Raw genomic sequence first — 17,874 nt, forward strand, 5'->3', positions numbered from 1 at the left:
ATCACATGGACATCCACCCTTCTGGTCACCCAGCTCTCACCTGTATCCATCTGCCAGACGTAGACAGAACCGTCGGAGCATCCCACCACTAAGTAGTCGTCTGCCGGGCGCCACTTGATGACATGGATGGGGAACAGGTGTCGTGACGCCAGCATGATGCACTTCCGTTCCCTGAGACTGAGAAGGCCGACGGAGTGATCGCTGGCCACAGAGCAGACACAGTGCTGCACCCGGGTCTGCAGAGGAAAACAGCCGGTCATGACTCAGTCACCTTTAATGGAAGTGGACCTTTCCTTTATTTGCATGTTAATTCAATGTCTATCAGCTTAAAGGTAACAACAATGAGAACATTAACAGATTTTGTGGAGTGGCTAGACTCAGTGACAGTGGAAACATGATCTCACTGCTACAAGACTGCAAATCACTCCACATACTCAATAGATGTGATTGTTGTCTGGACACCAGCATAATGTTTCCATTAGCAGTAACACAGAGACACCAAAGGAACGAGTCATGTTAGTTTTGTTATTAAATATCAAAAGTAAAAGAAATCCTTATAGGTTTCATTGATTTTCCAAAAGCTCATCCGGCGCCTTAATTAAAGCAAGTCTGTGATAGGTCAGTCTTTGTGACGCTCCAGGAACAAAACAGCCTCAGTCTGATTTCTGTGGCAACAACACATCTGTCACAATTTGATCTTAATGCCATGCCAACACAGATGGCTTCTCTGTCTTCTTTGATTTGAAAGCTGATGCAGGCCTCGATCTGTGAGCTTCCAACATTTAAACACAAGAGCGTGACACTGTGTGATTAACAGCTGTGTAAAGTTTGAATCTAATGGCAGCAACAAAACCCAGTTTCATTTACCAACAATCTAAAAGAAAAACATATAGATAGTGAAGAAAAGTGTCTCTGTGAGACAAACAGGGGGAAATTAAAGTAAATCAGCAGACAAGACCAAGGAGAAGCTCTTACGCTGCAGTTTTCTGGGGGGACGATGAGCTGGGTGATTTCTCCTCCGTGGACACAGAAGATGTGTTTCATCTCACCGGTAAAAATGTCCCACACAATCACAGAGAAATCCACTCCTCCCGACACGAGCGAGCGCTGGTCGTAGCGGGGAGAGATCTGGTACGGATACAGCACGCACGTGACCTTGTTCCTGTGGCCTCGCAGGGTGCGATGTGGAGGCCAGCCTGAAAACCAGAAGGAGGGCACCAACACTCAGCTGAATGAACACACTCTTCTCTTCTAGATTTCAGACTTTTCCTGAGTCATAACTAATGGTTGGACTCGTTTGTCCAAAGCCATTGTGTTTTTGATGGTTTTACAGTGGCTTCTTTTAGCTGGGTCACGGTGTGTGTCGCTCTCTCACCTCTCCGGAGCATGTGCTCTCCCTGCAGAAGCTGGACAATGGCAGTCTGAGTGGCAGGAACCAGGATGATGCTTCCGTCTTCTCTCCCACACACAAGCCGACCTTGGGAGGGGATGTACACGCTGGCTGTCACCTACGGGAGGAAAACGTAGGGACACACATTATGACACAGCAAATCAAGTCATAAACATAACTGTCATATAGATCTCTTGAGAGAACTGTGCTTAAAAACAATAAGATCCTAAGGTAAGGACTGAACATTTATCCAGCTGGCTCAAAAAGGATTTAATTAAAAGACTGTTATTCAGTTACATTTACATAATTCAAACATTTAATTCTTCATTTCTAAATTGCCTCATTCTGTAAGGACTCACCTTGATGGGTTGCTCTTTGCCAGGGAGAACACTGAGCTGGTCAATGATCCCTGAAGACACAGGGGTCAGCTTATCAAAGGCCTCCTGAAGACTGATAGTGGATGACACCTGCAGTTCTGGAGAAATAAATGTAAATTGGGTTTAGATGTAATATATATTATTATAGCTCTAAACCCATTTGACCCTTTTTTAATTTTTGCTAATAACACTGTTAGCTCTTCAACTGCCAAAAATGCTCAATGTAACAAACGTGATTAATAACGTTCAGTACCAAACAAAATAATGGAAACTGTTTGGAAGAGTCTGTAAAACTAAAAGTCCTCACCAGTTGGACCTGAGAATGTCTGGCGAGGCAACGCGTCCGGGATGCTCCACAGGGACAGCCTTCCTGCCGAGTCTCCCTGGATCAGCAGCTTGTAGAAGGGCTCCCGACGGCCGAAAAAGAACCGAGTCACAGGGGGACAGATCAGAAGCTGGAGGACAGCAGGAAAGAAATGTTATGGCAGCAGCTGAACAGCGAAAGCACAAAGACCTACCCTCATAGGATACTACTATAAATAACAACTCTGTCTTTCATTCTACAGTACCTAACCTTGCTGAAAGGATGAAACTTCAGAACAACGTAAGATATGAGTCTTATGGCGAGCTTTCTAAACCATCAACCCGCCTTCATGAGATACCTGAATGTGCATCATGTTTATCTGAACGCTGTTTAAGGTTTTTATCATCAGATGAGCTTCCCTTTGCTGGCATCACCACTGGTGAGGTGCAACGTCTGTCCACTGAAGCAGATCATGGACAGCATCAAGAGCCATAGACGAGGACAGTGTCAGATCTATCACTCTGGATCCATGAGAGCTGGATGAGTTTGTACAATGAGCTGGGAAATGCACCAATGCTCTCACTGGGAAAACAGGGTCATGGTGGAGAGGAGGTCAGCTTTGTCAAGAATCCCCCAAAACACTGCCTCTAAAGTACAAGCTATTATGTTCCATCACAAGAACTAGAAGTACTCGATCACATTTGACTTGAATCTCTGTGTTCCATCACAAACCTGACATGCCTCACGTCTTAATTAAACTGACCTCTGCTGGAGAACGTGCTTTGAGTAGGAACTAAACCATCTTGAAAAGCATCATAATCAGTTCAGCGGACATTAAGGAAAAATGTAGGGGACGGGCCTGAATTCTAACCAGGCCTAAAGTGAAGAACATTTAAGCGCTGTATCAACTCCTATAATGAGCTTTTTAGAGAAACCTGCATTTACTGGTCCATACTATAGAGTATGGTCACTAAACAGACAGAACATCTGTCTGAACCCTGGCTGGTCCACACTTACAGAAGTATAGCCTGAGAACAAACACCTCGGTTTGAAGCACAGAACTACACGGTAGAAAAGGAATAAACAAATGATACAGATTAAAGTATCAGAATCAAAGATTCAATCAAGTGTTTTAACAAAGGCATCGTTGTAAAGTTGGTCACGCCCAGAAGCTGTAAGGGCTGTAATGATCCATCACCAGCTGACGTCCAGTGACTTCCACGGTTGGTTGGCTCAGCTCATGTGTGCTGTTTGAGGGGAAACGGGTGCCACTAACACAATCACACCAAACACACACAAACCAAAGCAAACTTCAAAGATGAGATTCTAGCTTTTGTTTGGTTGTTGGTTGTACGTCCTTTCCTTGAACCCCACTGTGTTGTGATTCTTACCATTAGAGTTTTATTTCATCATAACACCCACAACATCCAAACCTGGGCCTGTGCGCTTGTATTTGCGCTGGACAGTCAAGTTTTGGATGCACCTTCGACCTCAGTGGTTTCCTTCATGTTTGTTCTTTGTACATTAACACTGAAAGAACCCTAACTGTAAAAGATACATAAATAATTATGTGGTATAGACTAAGACCATCTAAAATAAGAAACATTTTCCAGGTTGTTTGAGGACACAGCCACTGCTTTATCAAAAGTTTAATTTGAGTGCTTCACCTGTTTAAAGTCATAATTTCTACTGCATTCTACTAACGTTAGCAGAGGATCCCACTGCTTTCGGTCACAACAAAAGAGTTTACACCCTGAAAACTGCAGCTACACTGTAGTTCAGACTTGTAACCCAAGAAAAAAACATCAGAACTGTTTACCAGAGCAGCAAACAAGATCTAATGGACAAACAGAACCACCATGTCCTTTTGTCCTCCCTATCATCATCATCAGGCACTGAGCCTCCTATTGTATTGGGAAGCAGCTTAGTGACTGCATGCATCTTGATCAGCGTGAAGGCAGACACAGGGATGATGGGGGGGTTCGAAGGAGTAGGGGTGTTTTAGTGGGAAGAAGAAATGAAACCAGGTGAAACCAGAATGAGTTCAGTTCATCAGGCAGGCAGGAGCAGACAGGTCACCTTCAGCATCATCCACTCGGCGGCTCACAGGATTTCGTTCGCACAAAAGAAAAAAACAGACGGGGCCAGATTCAAACCAACATTTCTATCTTAGATCACTGTTCTTTTCAATATACGCATTATACTCGAAACAACCACATATTGTGTCCCTTTCACTACAGTATTAAAGTATCAACAATACTGTTGAATACTATACTATAATACTTGTTATTATGAGGGTCACATGTTGCATGTCTGAGGTTACTGGTTAGGCAACATCATCAACATCTGACTGATCAATGTGTACATTCATTGATTTATAGAGCTGGCATATTATTAATATTTGTGCTAACATATGTTTATGTTAAATAAATTTACCTTGATAATAATAACAATACCTCAGCATCCAGCAGCTTTAACTCAAGATAATAAGAAACGCTGCTCTACATGTAGCTGCTGGGTCTGATGATCTGTTGATCACCAGGTACAGGGTTGATGTGAGCCACCGAGTGCATGTCACGTTTTCACTGCAGTTCTCACAGTTCACGCCTCTCATCTAGTTGTCACTTTCTGGCTGAGCTGAGAAAAAACCCAAATCAAACAACGTTTGCCAGATTGGGTGGCGATAATCCTTCCTCCAAACAAACCCTCACTATTTGAAATCCACCCACTTGACTGCAGCCCTGATGCATACTCTGTTTTGCAAACATCTCTATTGTTGCTGACAATGTTGAAAATAATTTTGAGCATTCGTATCTATGATCCTCAAAAATTATTAAAATTTGAAAATAACAAAAATATGTTGAAAAATCTAGGTGATCTACTAACATGCTCTACTGCTGTGATTATGTCTATTTCATCAATCTGCAGCTCAGTCAACAAAGTGAAAACCATTAGCTTCCTGCATTTTTGCAGTCACAATGCATTTTCTGGGGCTTACTGGCGCCTCTAGAGGCCGGTGGTTGAATAGCAGCTCGGGGATGTAAAGCTCCAAGTCGTACCCACTGGGAGGGAGGCACATCACCTCCACAGCCACCTCCTCCCCCTCCTCCTCACCTCCTTCCCCATTCTTCTGAGAGGAGCGAGGAGGAGGCGTGTAAAAAAAATGATCAGAGAACAGAACAACAAAAGTGACAACATAAACAACACAAGACACCGATCACAGATAAATACAAAAGCAACGCGACAAATGATAAACACACAGAATGTCTAAAATAAAATTATGGATACACACAAAGCACCAGGAATCTGGTTCACACACATGGATCAAACCCACATTCATCAAATAGACTGATTAGTTTTAGTTTGGAGCAAGAGCCTAAGCCTTTCTACATTTTTGTCACAATTTCAGATAAAACTGATGAAATCAATGACTACTTGTTCAAGCTACAGTTGTCTTTCTAGTTCTAAACATAATTACTTATATTGACATTGAAAGTCCGGGTTACTTGAACAAAACCGTAAACACAAATTTATCAAATTTGTGCTTGTATTTTAATAATTTAAAGCAGCACAAATTGACACTGCTATTGATGTAACGATGGTAGGTTTTAGCTTGCATTTGTTGTCCATATATTAATCATATGTTTTTTTAGAGCGGCGGTGGTCATCCATATATAATGTAGCCTTTGTTCATACTGTATTTATAAAATTATATGAATCACAGCCAATGAAACCATTTTAGTTGCTTTCTTCCACTCATTTCTGTTACATATGTCCTGTGCTTTACCCGCATGACTGAAGTCAACACCACCTTCTGTAGAAAGTATAACTAAGGAGGTCCTTTGCATGACGCACTTGTACAGTAATTGTACTAAAAGCGGATCTTTGTTAATTCATTTTGGTTTAAAGTGACCAAATGTGTAACAGAACATGATTTAGAACATGAACTAGGTCTAATCCACGTGTGTGAAGTGAGCCCTGATTATAATAAATCAAACCTTTCCAATACAGAGAAGCAGTCACAATGCAAACACAGCAACACACACTACACACAGCTACCTGTGGCTATCGAATCTAAAGGACAAACAATTACAGACCCCCCTACTGGTTGTGTGGTTAAAATCACCTTAAAGAGACAGACAGTGTAGCAGTGTTAATATCACAGTCACACAAGAGGCTCCTGTTCCATTTCCTCTTTGTATTTAAAGCATCAGACATCCTGCAGCCTGACTATGTGCCCTCAGGGCGTGACAGGGACAGGGGTGACGGAGAACTGACCTGTTTGTCTGCGCAGTCAGTGATGCTGTAGATGAGCGGAGGAATAGAGCCTTCTTTTGTTTTCCCAACATCACTCCGGAAGTGTTCACTAGCACGCTGACAACTAGAATACAGACGGACAAGGTTTAGGGCGATGTCAGAAACACTAAGGGACGCCCAGCTTCTCTGCTTGTGTTTGTAGTGATCATACTATCAAATAAGCTGTATCTGACCCCTTACTACACTGGATCCTGATTTTTATGGAAGGAGGATGTAGTACAGTACATTCAAAGTGCAGTTGGTTTCACTGAATTTTTAATGTGGTGGGAACCATCTCCTAATATGATGCACTCTAGTTCAACTTCACCATCCCCGCTGTAATAATACTACTAAAGTAGAATTATAACTTTTCTAAATGTTTCAACTTAAAAACTGAAAACTTATAATCTCATAAAAGTAGAAATAATGCTTTTGCATTAGACTAAATAGTGGCCAGTGAGTTTATGTACATTAATATGTTATAGCTCATAAAAAAAAATCACGTTTGTTTGTATTCTCATAATTCAAGGCAATGTTCACCTAGCAGGTAGCTTGTAAATGTAACTGCATCCATCCTCAGTCCAGACGATGACTTTGTCTGCAGCGATGAACTCTCCCCCCGTCCAGGCCTGATCATTTTCACTGGACACTGAGCAGAGCAACGAGTAGTCACCTGCATCAAATACCTGACGCAAAATAAAGAGGGACACACAATAATCAGTCAGCTCAAGTCCAGTCAGACTACAGCCATAACTTCAGGCTTGCTGCATACATTGTAGTATAAAGAATACTCAGTTGTACAGTTGTACATATACTTACCCTCCAGTACTTTGAGCAGACAACAAGTAGGCTGCTCTGAGTGAAGGTACAGAAGGAAATACTCTGACAGCCCTGACAGTAAATGGGTTTGGACTCTTCTTCAAACACTGGGTCCAGGTCCTGAACGCACACAAACAAACAGGTTGTGGTTGAGATGAAATAAACCGTGACGATCCTTTATCTGCTATTTGTTTGTTTCTTTCCATCTGATTACTGTATGGGCCATCTACATCTGTGTTTCCAAAAAGACATTTAATGGAAATGTGTGGTATGCTAAGATTTGAAGCAGGTCTCTGGACACAGGAATGGGGGCTTGTTTAACTAAACTCGGCGTACCTGCATCTTGCTGACCTCGGCTGTGATGATCCAGACCTTCAAAATTCCAGTGACAGACACTGCCACCACAGTGTCCTCTATAAAGAGAAACAGCAAATTACAGTGAGGGTCTCACAACTAATAGATTTTTTAAATAACAGTTGACCAGACCATATTTACCTATCCACATTTTTAATGGTTACTTCTCAGTTCAAAAATTCAATCATTTAGAAAAAGGCCACCTGTATATTCTGTTCTTTTTTCATTTTCAGTACACTCACCTTGTGTTCGGTGAGATCGAATGATGCTCATAGAGCTGATCCAGTCAGGAGAAATCTTGGATACCAGTGAGTACAGAACCTCCAAGCTGGTGGCATCCACCACAAGGATTTCTGGGTAATGGCCATTGCAAAGCAGACGTCCCTCCCTCTGAGTGCCGATGGTGAATTGATAAAACTAGAGAACAAATATACTTTTCTTTAGTCTTCTAGCGGTCTAGTTTTAGCAGCAATATTGTCCACTTCCTTATGATCCCATGATGGGCAGAATGGATGCATGACGGTGTAACACATACAAAATGGTAATATAGAAGTGAAAAGAAATGGGTAACAGAAGGAAGAGTCTATGATTGTGCACCTTACCTGTATGCCAGTGTGAGCACAGGCCAGCTTGGTGAACTCGATGCAGCGGCCATCATTTACATCCCACAAACACATCTCTCTGGAAGAAAATCAAAGAAAGAAAAACAACTTGTCAACCACCTTCTATAATTCTATTTAAAAGATGTTTTCATAAAGTAATAACTGAAAATTACATTTTACAAATGAATGCAGCTAGCCTTAAGAACTTAAGTATCTGATAATAACATGTTCCTATTTACTTTGTAACCTAACAACTAACATCCAATAATTAACATGTTTCTATGTAATTCCAATGATATGCTAAATAGTGATATAAAAGTAATAAGCACAAATTACATGAGAAGCCATTCTAATGTGAAATGAAAATTTTAAAAAATAACTGTGTGGAACTTCTGATAATTAGATACCACATGTGGGTTTGATAAAAATGTACTCACCCACTCTCTGATGCACTAACAATGTAGTGTTTATCACTGCACACACTGGCCTTAGAAAGACAGGTGATGGAGGCTGTATGTCCAAATAACATGGCTCTGGGACAAATCTGAGAAGGTGAAATGAGAGTTTTGATTGTGAATGCAATATAGCCAATTGAAAGAAAAAACATCTTAGGCAGATGACACACATCACTATCCTCATACCTCCAGCTCAGGTGTCATGTCCCAGAGGCAGATCTGTCCATCATGACATCCAGTGATGATGGTGCTGAAGTCGTCCATCACCAGCAGGCTGCTGATGCAGTGAGTAGGAGCAGTGCGACCCCATAGCACTATGGGTAGAACCAGATTGTTCCCCGACATTGTGGTGATGTGTCTGGGCATATAGAGGAAGAGTTAAGGATGAGATCACAGACAAATGAGGCACTAATCTGAGGATATAAAAGATATATAGAAAATGTTATTGCAGAGTAGAAGTATATTGAAACAGAAGCTGTAATAGTGCTTTCACACATACCCTGAAACACAAGGTACAGTGCACACAGACTTTTAAACAAAACTAGTAGCTTTGCACAATATCATTTGTCATATTGGAGAACCAATTGTGAAACAGTAACTGTATATTTCTGAAAACTACTGTAGGTTCTACCATCTGACTTTGCAAAGGTATCCCCTACCTGATCCAGTGATGTCATCTATTGGAAAGAACTGTTCCTTTTTTTGTTTGCAGAGATCAACTGGTATAATATTTTAGTATGATAATGTACAAATAGACTGATTAATCGAATGATAGACGGTTGAGACATAACCGACACATTGTTTAAAAGCATTAGCCGCGTAATGATTTAATATAATCGAATGTAACAGGCCATGTCTAACAACAGATAGCACAGCGTCCACACATCTTAAGAATAACCGGTTGTGTTATTGGTAAATATTCACCTTGTCGCTTATACAGGGGCACAGACTGCGCAGTAGCATTGAAGACAGATGGACAAGTTTATTTATATAACGCTGCAGGACTGTCGCCTAACAAAATGTCAGTGGGGGACATTATGAACATATTCTAAATGTTTAAAGATAATGGGATCGATTAGAGGACACAGAGCTGTGCAATGATCTGTGAAGTGCTAACGCTACACTACACCTGCAATGCCGCAACTTCCGGAGTTAGCAACACGGCTAACAGAACCTAAATACAATGTAAAAATGCGTTGACACATACCAGAAATTAGTCCAACTGAAACATTTCCTTTTGAAGAAAACGCCGTCGCTCAAATGCCTCCCTGGTGTCAAAAAATAACGTGTAATATTTCTATTTATGACTTGTTTTTAGCTGCTGTCCACTGAGATAAGCGGTCAGTTCGGTCCCCTGATCACGCGACATCTGAATCCCGCATCCGGTCTGTATTATATTTACAAAATAAAATATTCCCTTCCGTGCATCGAACACGATCTCGATCACACGAGTTTTTCCCTTTATTTGCAGAGATATCGCATCTTTTTCCTCGATTCTTCATGAATATAAAATAAGAAGAAAAGATTACTTGAATAATAAAAAAAATAATAATTTGATTATTAGTATAATAAATAATTATTTGTTTTATTTTTTTAACAGGTTTAATTTTGTTAAACAGTTTTTTTGTGGAGTATTTGCAGATCGAAGACGTTTGGTTTTATATTGAAAACCTAGAAGCCTGTACGTAAGTCAAGTTTGAATATTCATTATGCAATTGACCTTCCAAAGTAAACGTCAAACGTATTCGTTATGTTTTTTGTAAAGGTTTGTCATGCAGACAGTAAATTGCAGTGCGCTTTTAACAAACTATATTCTTATTATGATTTGTGGGTGTAATGGCTAATGTAATGCTTCGCCTTTCGTTTTAATTTGATATTCACAGTAAACATTTTTCAATCCTATAATGTGAAAATACAAACGGTTTCAGCGGAAGTGTTTGTGTTGTTGTTGGCCACTTACAAATGTATCCTATCGAGAGCGACACGTGTTGAAGGGGACACCGACGATTTGGGATTGTTGTGCCTTTTTCAAACAAAGTGATTTTGCTCTGACGTGTGGAGTTTATCGTGTGAGTCGTATCGTGATGATTTGACAGTTGACAGTGAGAGAAGGCTAGTTGTACGGCTAAAAGCGCGCTTCGGAGCTAGCTAACATTAGCTGATGCAGGAGAACAACATGTCCAGACTTGATCCCAGGCGCACAGAGACCGTGGGGGGACCCCAGGCCACAACGTTATTGATGTTATAAATTCCTAATGGATTACGAATTCCCACAACAGCTTTTTCCTTCGTTTTACAATTGCGGACCACCGGACTCTGTTCTAAAGCACACTGCTGGAAAATGGGGCACCTACAACCGAGTCAAACCTGTGGTAAAGTCAGATTAGCATGTTTGATGTGAGATGAAGTCCTGTGATTACGCTGTTAATGATGAGTGTTGTGGTTTCAGGGCGGTTCGGGTCCTGTCTCCAGCTGGACGTTTGCATCCAGTCATCACACCAGAGGGGAGACGTGGCGTCACACGGAACCGGTGCCGATTCCACTCCTGTCTCCTAAAAACCGTGAGTCTGGTTTGTCTCCCACACACATGTCATGATAAACAATGAAGTAGAAAATAGTTTTGCAGTTCTGCTGCAAGCAGGTGACATCATCTGGACTGAAAACTCCATAACATAATGTACTGCATAATAAAAGTCACATTTGTTCATTCTATCATTTTTGTGTGATTGTGATATTTTATTATATATTACTTGTAATTATTATTTATCTAAATGTTTGTAATTATTACTTTGCAGATTTTGTTGGGTATTCGACTCCTCCAGATCCACTGGATTTTACACAACATGTGAGTTTATCTAATGTAGTCATTAACTGTGTTCATACGTGCAATGGAACCCCAAACGTCTGTAAATGCTGCTGTTTGAGTCAGTCACCTCATACATTAAATGGACTAGCATAAAGTTCATGGGGTTCATTGTGTTTAGATGCAGAACTTCTTTGAGGATCACTGTCATGATGCTTTTGGGTGCATGGGTGAAATCCTGGGTGAAAACTTCAACTTCAAATCAGGGAGAACACTGGTGAGTCTTACAACAGCAGTGATGCGAAATGTGTTTGTGGATAGCGCATATTGAAATTCTAATATTCAGAATATTCCTTATTTCAACTTTTAACCAACAATTTGAATCCCATGTTTTAAAAGTAAAAACAAGTGTGTGTGTGTGTGTGTGTGTGTGTGTGTGTGTGTGTGTGTGTGTGTTTGTTTGTACAGAAGTATCAGAAGGATTCTATCCACATGTGGAAGGTGAAAAACTTCCTTGATATGATGAAGTTCAAAGTGTGAGTGGACCTGATTGATTGATTGATTAATGTCAATGGCAGTCTCTGTATCGCCATTCCGCTGGTTTATGGTCTTGAACATTCTTCCTCCCAGTTGTACGAGGACCTACTCCTCCAGGCCGCTGGAAGTCTACAACAGCCTTCTGTCAGACGTGGTTCCTTCTGTCCCCCCTGAGCTGCTGAGCTCCCTGCTGCATGAGGAGCTGACGGAGCAGCGAGACCGCCTGCTGCTCTCAGAAGCATCCACAGGTGGCGCTCTAGCCTTTAACTCCTTTTCACAGACTGGCAGCAGCTTAGAGCACGGGTGCCTTATCTACCCAGGAAACCAGGGACTTGACCGTCTCAGTATCCTGCAAGTAACATTAATTACTGGCTTTCTTCTCATTGTTCTGTACTTTTTCTGGTTCATTGACAAAAGCACACACTAGGGATGATGTAACTGATGAGGTGCTGCAGCGTGTTGGTGCATGTACTGTTGGTTCTGTTTCTTAACGCAATACTCCAGACTTCCACAAAGTGGTGCTGCAGCACCAGGGAGGAGATTCTGCCTTTTTGGATGCCACTAGCAGCCCCCCATTAAGCCACCAGCTGAAAGGGCCCATCAGACAGATAAGCTCTAGCTCCCTCTTCAATGAATGTAAGAGCTCTGAGAATGGTTTATTTTAAAAATGCTGCGGAATTGAGCCTGGGTTAAAGAATCCAGGGTTTACAGACCTTTTGGCACATTTGCTCTCAGGTTTTACTGCAGTGCGGTCAGATCGCCTGTGTGGAGTTTGGAGCTTCAGTGAAACAAAAGAGCCTCGTCTGCTGCAGGTCGTCAACACTAAGGATGTTGTGACATGCGTCAACATCAGGTTAGTGACCCTTACGGCCACGATGCTGCTGTTAGTGGGAGGTCAGAAAAGGTCTTATTGTGACATCCTCTGTGCTGTTTCTCAGTCCTCATGTTATAGGTGAAGTTCTGGTGACAAGTGAGAGCGGAGCAGCAAACCTGTGGACCATCGGCAAGGGGTGAGCGTGAATGTCCCTGCAGATGTTGGGTTACGATCGCACTGTATGTAAACACATATTCTGCCCTTTGGAAGGATGCAGAAGGTTCGTGAGGAGAGCAGCAACCTCTACTTTAATGCAGAGTCACCATGGCGATGGTGCGAGTTCTCTGCCCACCCAAGGGTGATGGCATATGCAGACAGAACAGGGGCGGAGCTGACAGACATCAGGGTAAGACGCAAAACTGGAAGAAACACGGTGCTTGTCAAGCCAGGTTTAGTTTAGTTTCTAGTTTCTAGTTTAGTCACTAAAAGTAATGTGTGTCATAGGAGGATGTACCCGCTCTATAACCCTTTCTCCTGTTATTGCCTGGTCAGGTGAGTCCGGTCAGTGGCCACACGCTGTTTCGTATCAGCAACACCTCAGAATGTCGGAGTGGAGAGAGGCTTATATTGGCCAAATATCTGGGAGACGTCCACCCCTTCCACCACCTCATCACCACTCAGGTAAGGAATCCTGAACCAAGCCTTTAGACAACTAGCCAACGACTAGCCACTAATCTGTTACTGGCTGACTAAAGTCACTTCAAGCATGTTGTAGTGACATTAGGGACTTTCTGGCTCTGAAGTTTGTTTGTAGTGGCAGCGAGAAAGAAGCTCTAGTTTGAGTCCGTAGCATGTTCGTTACACAGAGGAAATGTGTTTTTCCCCCTCTTCCAGTACTCGGCCTACATCATAGATGAGCGTTTCCCCTGCATGCCCATGCTTAAGTGGGATCACTTGATGCGGTCCCCGCCCATGTTTTGTCACATCCTTCCTGCCTCATCACAGTCTAGCACTGCGAAGGTGCTGCTGGGCTCCCACAGCTCTCAAGAAATTACTCTGTTGCAGTATTCAGGTGAGTACCAGTTTTACTGATGACGTTTTGTCAATTTGTGGCTAATGATTTTGCATTAAACTAATTTGAGTATATTTGCCTGGTAGCTCAGTAGGTAGAGCATTGGCCTGGTAAGTAGAATAGAATAGAATGCCTTTATTAGTCCCACAGCGGGGAAATTCCCATCAGCAGCCAGCTTGACCGGTGCTAAAGAAGAAGGTTGTCCTTAAAGAAGACACTAGCTACATTAGCTTGACTTTTCTGCACCTTCCTATCCTGGCTTGGCAGCATGCAAGGATGCTTCACTTACCCTGGTATCTGCTTTTGTGCAAGGCTTCTCTGGTCCTCCATCATGACTGTCCTGTTTGTGTTTCACCTTAACCTGCCCCAGCCACTGCTCATGACCTGGGTTAGGTGTGTTTGGCTAATCAGCTGCAAGTACATGCTTGGTTGGGAAAACAAGCAGGACAGTGACCGTTCAAGGACCACGTTGACCATTGTTGATGTAAATCAGCCAGATTTAACTTAGACACACTAACAGCTGTGCGTATCCTCTCCCGTGTGCAGGAGGTCGCCATGAGCCCTGTTTCAGTCAAGGTCCTCCTCAGGCTCTGCTTACACCCAGAAACAGTCTAAAGCACCTTCCAGTTCAGATTCCTCACCGCCTGGACACGGCATCCAGCAGGCTGTCGTTGCCAGCTGCAGGTATGGATTGATGGATAGCACTGTGTTTGGGAGTTTGGAGCAGAGTTCAGTGTAGATAACAATACACGAGCAGGTTCTATTTCATAAGCAGCAACAGTAAACCTGTAACACAGAGCTTCTGTTATCTGACGATGACATCTGCAGATTGTGGTTACGTTTTATGTGTTTAGGTGTCATTGCGATCAGGGTCCATATAACAACAGGGATCTAAGAACCATTTACACTTTATACATACAACTGTACACTCCATTTATGTGTAAATGCTAAGCATAATGCTAAACAGCACTAAGACAGTTTTACATGACACGATGTTCAGACTTCTGTACAGACTTTGTGCCAGATGTGTTGTATGAAATGCTAATGGCCTGTATCATAGCAACAGTAATGCCTTGAGAATGTCTGTCATCTGAGTTTGTGTCCATGCATTTATGATGTGCTTGTTCCTAGGATTGACGTGTATTCAGAAGAAAAGCGGCGGCAAAGAGTGTTTGTGTGTCCTGCAGCTGACTGAGGCAGGAGACATATTCTACCAGATCCTCACAACTGAGCACACGGACAACACTTCTCCATCTTCAGCAGCAGAGGACGAACCTCTGCCTACGCAAGCAGCCAAAACAACTCTACAAGCTCCAGATTCACAGGTGGTAGCATCAGACGCATGGAGTGATGATGATGCGATTGGCCCGAGTCAGGCTGTGACTGTAGCGGAAACTCCAGAGAAGGAGCAACGGTCGGAAGCCGTATCTGTGGACTCCTTCTCTGAGGATTCTGATGCAGCGGAGAGATGTCGAAAACCGAAGCAGTGGCTCCAGGTCGTTATCAACGATGATCCTGAGCCGGATCAAGTCAATGGCTCAGAAAAGAATGATGTAACACCAGAAGGCGACAAAGTCGGTGCGACTAAGGAGCCTGAAGTTGTGGAGGTAGCAGCCTGTGGTTCCAGGAGTCATGTTGGTACCAATCTGCAGCCCAGCAAACAGGCTCTCGTCACATGGAGAAGTTGGCTTCAAAAACTGATGCACAAGAATTCCCGACCACATCACCTGCCTCACTTCACGGTCAGCACTAAGGGTCTCCTCCAGCTCCCCAATGAAACTAGAGACCCCACTGAGGAGCAGCTTGTACATCAACTAAAGCAGGATCTGAGAGGATGCATGTCCAAACGCTCACTGCTGAGTCACGGCGCTCTGTCCTCGCTCGTTACTCCAGACGTGGTCCAAGTGCCGAACCAAGTGGACACAGAGGTTTGGAGAGATCAGCTGAGCCAGCGTCTAACCCTCTCCTGGCAGGGAGAGGAAGCATGGCGGGCCTGGTGGGAGGACCAGCTGGGCTTGAACAGAGAGAAGAAGGTGGAGGCTCTGAAGAGAAAAAGAAGGAGGGAGAAGGAGGCTAAGCGAGCTAGTGGCCAACGCATGGAGCTGTCGGGCAGCTTCACCTCATCGTTGAGCCAGTCGGAATTGGACGAGTTCTCTGACTCGACGGGCTGGTCCTCTGCAGCCAGCCAGGGCAGGCATTCAGACACGGAGGGGACAGGGCTGCTGTCCCAGCGCGATGGAACACCAGAAGCCACGACACCCTCCACTGTGCAGAATGACACGCCGAATCCCACACCCTCCTCCACACCCCAGACTGTTAAATCTCAGCCAGGCAGCGAGAGGACGCCCAGCAGCACCCAGACAGGGAAACATGACTCCTCAGCAGTCAATCAGAGGACGCGCAGACGTCTGGCAGACGACCGCCTCAGCGCTCTGTTTGCATCACAGGTAAGAGCAAGGCAGCGTCTGTTGTAGAGCTACTGACAATAACCAACAAATGTGTCAGAGCGGTCAGAAAACACTTTATTTTGTACCTGATTTTTAAACAACCACTGGCACTGTTCCCTTAACAGTTCAGCTGCGGTGAAGTGATTAGAAAAGATTTTCAGCTAAGGGACCTTTTGTAAACAACTGGATTCAATAATCAGTGTCTTCCTCATGCTTACAGCTGTTCCTTGTCTCTTTACAGGATGAGCCTTTGCAGAACTCTTACCTCCCGGAACAGGAGAGCACCAGCTACCTCCCACCTCCACCCGTGGCATCCCCTTCCTCCAGCTCTCAGCTCCTTAGCCCACAGTCTGCTTCTTTACGGAGCCTCAGGGTGGATCTGTCCAAAGACTCATTTGGTTGGTCAGGTTTCTCCCAGTCCCTTTCCCAGAGTTCAAAAGGACGACCAGGGCCGTCACAAGCATCACAGTCGTCCCAACCCAAGAAGAAAAAGTCCCGAATGGGATTTTGATTATCTGTCAGGTCAATGTCTTTCAAATATCCTTTGTATCCCGTGTAAAGGAGAATGAACCACGCAGGTGTTGGCATCTTCTGCAGGACTTTACTGGAAATGTAACTATTAAAGCTGAATGTAATCAGAGAAGACAGTGACCACAGACTGAGGACAGATCCCTCAGCGTCAGCGGTGAGGATCCAGACGACTGACTGGTGGATGGCTCGGTAGGAGTTACCTTTGAATTGACACTTGTTACACTCGCTTTTGTTTGTTATTATGATGCTGCGTGTGTGAGAGCATTCGCTGTAGCTGAAGATCTGACCTTAAAAATGAGAGATTGAAAGGGATAAAATTATGAAATGATTAGAATGACTGTTTGCTTTTGACAAACATTCCAGTGGTTCAATCTGCTGCTGTGATTGGCTGCTTTACTCTTGGAGGCAGCAGATTGATTTCAGATCAGCTGCTTGTCCACTTTAAGATTTTGTATGTGCTACTATTGTGGTAGTGTGTCGTCATTTTGACTCAGTATTTCACAGAAAGTTTTGTTTCTGTTTTGCTGTTTTACTGGTTTTACATGAAGTATTTTTGTATTGGTATGTCCCCTCCCAGATACATTATGAACACAACCAAGCTATTTTTAATAAATCCTCAACTTAAAAGAAGACCAAAGTTTCCCTAAGTCTTTTTTAAGTGTATTTTCTAAAAGGCACTGGGAGACATTTTTTTAGCATGGAGAGAGTTTTGGGTAGGTTTCCGCCTAATTTGATCACCACCTGCTGTGATATCATGTATACGTACTGTAGGAAGTGACCAAAGCAGCCTCAGACACTACAGCTGCTCTTTGGCTGCATGACCTCAGGACATGCTGGGTAATGTCTGCACACCTAATTCAGCATGTGGTTAGTTCAGGTGCTGGATTGACACGTTATTTACTTGTAAATGTTTTTCAATCCATTACCCAGTTTTCATAATAAAGGTAAAACCCAGAAAGACTGAACATATTAAGATCATAGTAAAGATTTTATACTTTTTGGACTAAAATAAACAGTTCTCTCCCACATGTTTGGTTAAAGCTTCTTACCCCAAAAGGTCTTCAGAGATTTTC

General features: G+C 43.2%; 2 protein-coding genes across 9 annotated transcripts in view; one reads left to right on the top strand and one right to left on the bottom strand.

Moving 5' to 3' along the window:
* The window catches only part of LOC114867284 (WD repeat-containing protein 7), a 58,210-nt gene extending 48,233 nt beyond the window's left edge, over positions 1–9,977 (bottom strand). For 3 of the 8 annotated variants that reach the window (XM_029169845.3, XM_029169846.3, XM_029169842.3), the window contains exons 1-15: positions 9,805–9,977; positions 8,784–8,955; positions 8,580–8,686; positions 8,143–8,221; positions 7,783–7,957; positions 7,523–7,599; positions 7,187–7,306; positions 6,908–7,053; positions 6,350–6,452; positions 5,070–5,201; positions 2,075–2,222; positions 1,750–1,865; positions 1,376–1,508; positions 976–1,196; positions 41–236 (exon numbers count right to left, since the gene is read on the bottom strand). In XM_029169845.3, coding sequence (XP_029025678.1) covers positions 41–236; positions 976–1,196; positions 1,376–1,508; positions 1,750–1,865; positions 2,075–2,222; positions 5,070–5,201; positions 6,350–6,452; positions 6,908–7,053; positions 7,187–7,306; positions 7,523–7,599; positions 7,783–7,957; positions 8,143–8,221; positions 8,580–8,686; positions 8,784–8,942 — 1,912 coding nt within the window. In that variant the 5' untranslated portion in view covers positions 8,943–8,955; positions 9,805–9,977. Of the gene's footprint in view, positions 1–40; positions 237–975; positions 1,197–1,375; positions 1,509–1,749; positions 1,866–2,074; positions 2,223–5,069; positions 5,202–6,349; positions 6,453–6,907; positions 7,054–7,186; positions 7,307–7,522; positions 7,600–7,782; positions 7,958–8,142; positions 8,222–8,579; positions 8,687–8,783; positions 8,956–9,256; positions 9,278–9,804 lie in introns of those variants that run through there. The other 5 variants (XM_029169850.3, XM_029169849.3, XM_029169847.3 and 2 more) reach the window with 3 other exon arrangements.
* A 548-nt stretch (positions 9,978–10,525) lies between these two features.
* Positions 10,526–17,829, top strand: taf1c (TATA-box binding protein associated factor, RNA polymerase I subunit C). The gene is made up of 15 exons (XM_029169862.3): positions 10,526–10,969; positions 11,047–11,158; positions 11,393–11,442; positions 11,582–11,677; positions 11,869–11,936; positions 12,031–12,281; positions 12,442–12,573; positions 12,673–12,790; positions 12,876–12,947; positions 13,022–13,157; positions 13,304–13,432; positions 13,646–13,823; positions 14,370–14,507; positions 14,955–16,270; positions 16,512–17,829. The coding sequence occupies exons 1-15, from the start codon at positions 10,853–10,855 to the stop codon at positions 16,779–16,781; spliced, it is 3,183 nt and encodes a 1,060-aa protein (XP_029025695.1). The 5' UTR covers positions 10,526–10,852; the 3' UTR covers positions 16,782–17,829.
* The last annotated feature ends 45 nt before the right edge of the window (positions 17,830–17,874 follow it).

Source organism: Betta splendens, chromosome 12, assembly GCF_900634795.4.
Source record: "Betta splendens chromosome 12, fBetSpl5.4, whole genome shotgun sequence".
NCBI classification, from domain to species: domain Eukaryota; kingdom Metazoa; phylum Chordata; class Actinopteri; order Anabantiformes; family Osphronemidae; genus Betta; species Betta splendens.

Coding starts and splice junctions, on each gene's coding strand:
- taf1c (XM_029169862.3), top strand. CDS start 10,853: ATGGATTACGAATTCCCACAACAGCTTTTTCCTTCGTTTTACAATTGC. Junction 13,158..13,303: donor CGGAGCTGACAGACATCAGG/GTAAGACGCAAA, acceptor TTGCCTGGTCAG/GTGAGTCCGGTCAGTGGCCA. Junction 14,508..14,954: donor GCTGTCGTTGCCAGCTGCAG/GTATGGATTGAT, acceptor GCTTGTTCCTAG/GATTGACGTGTATTCAGAAG.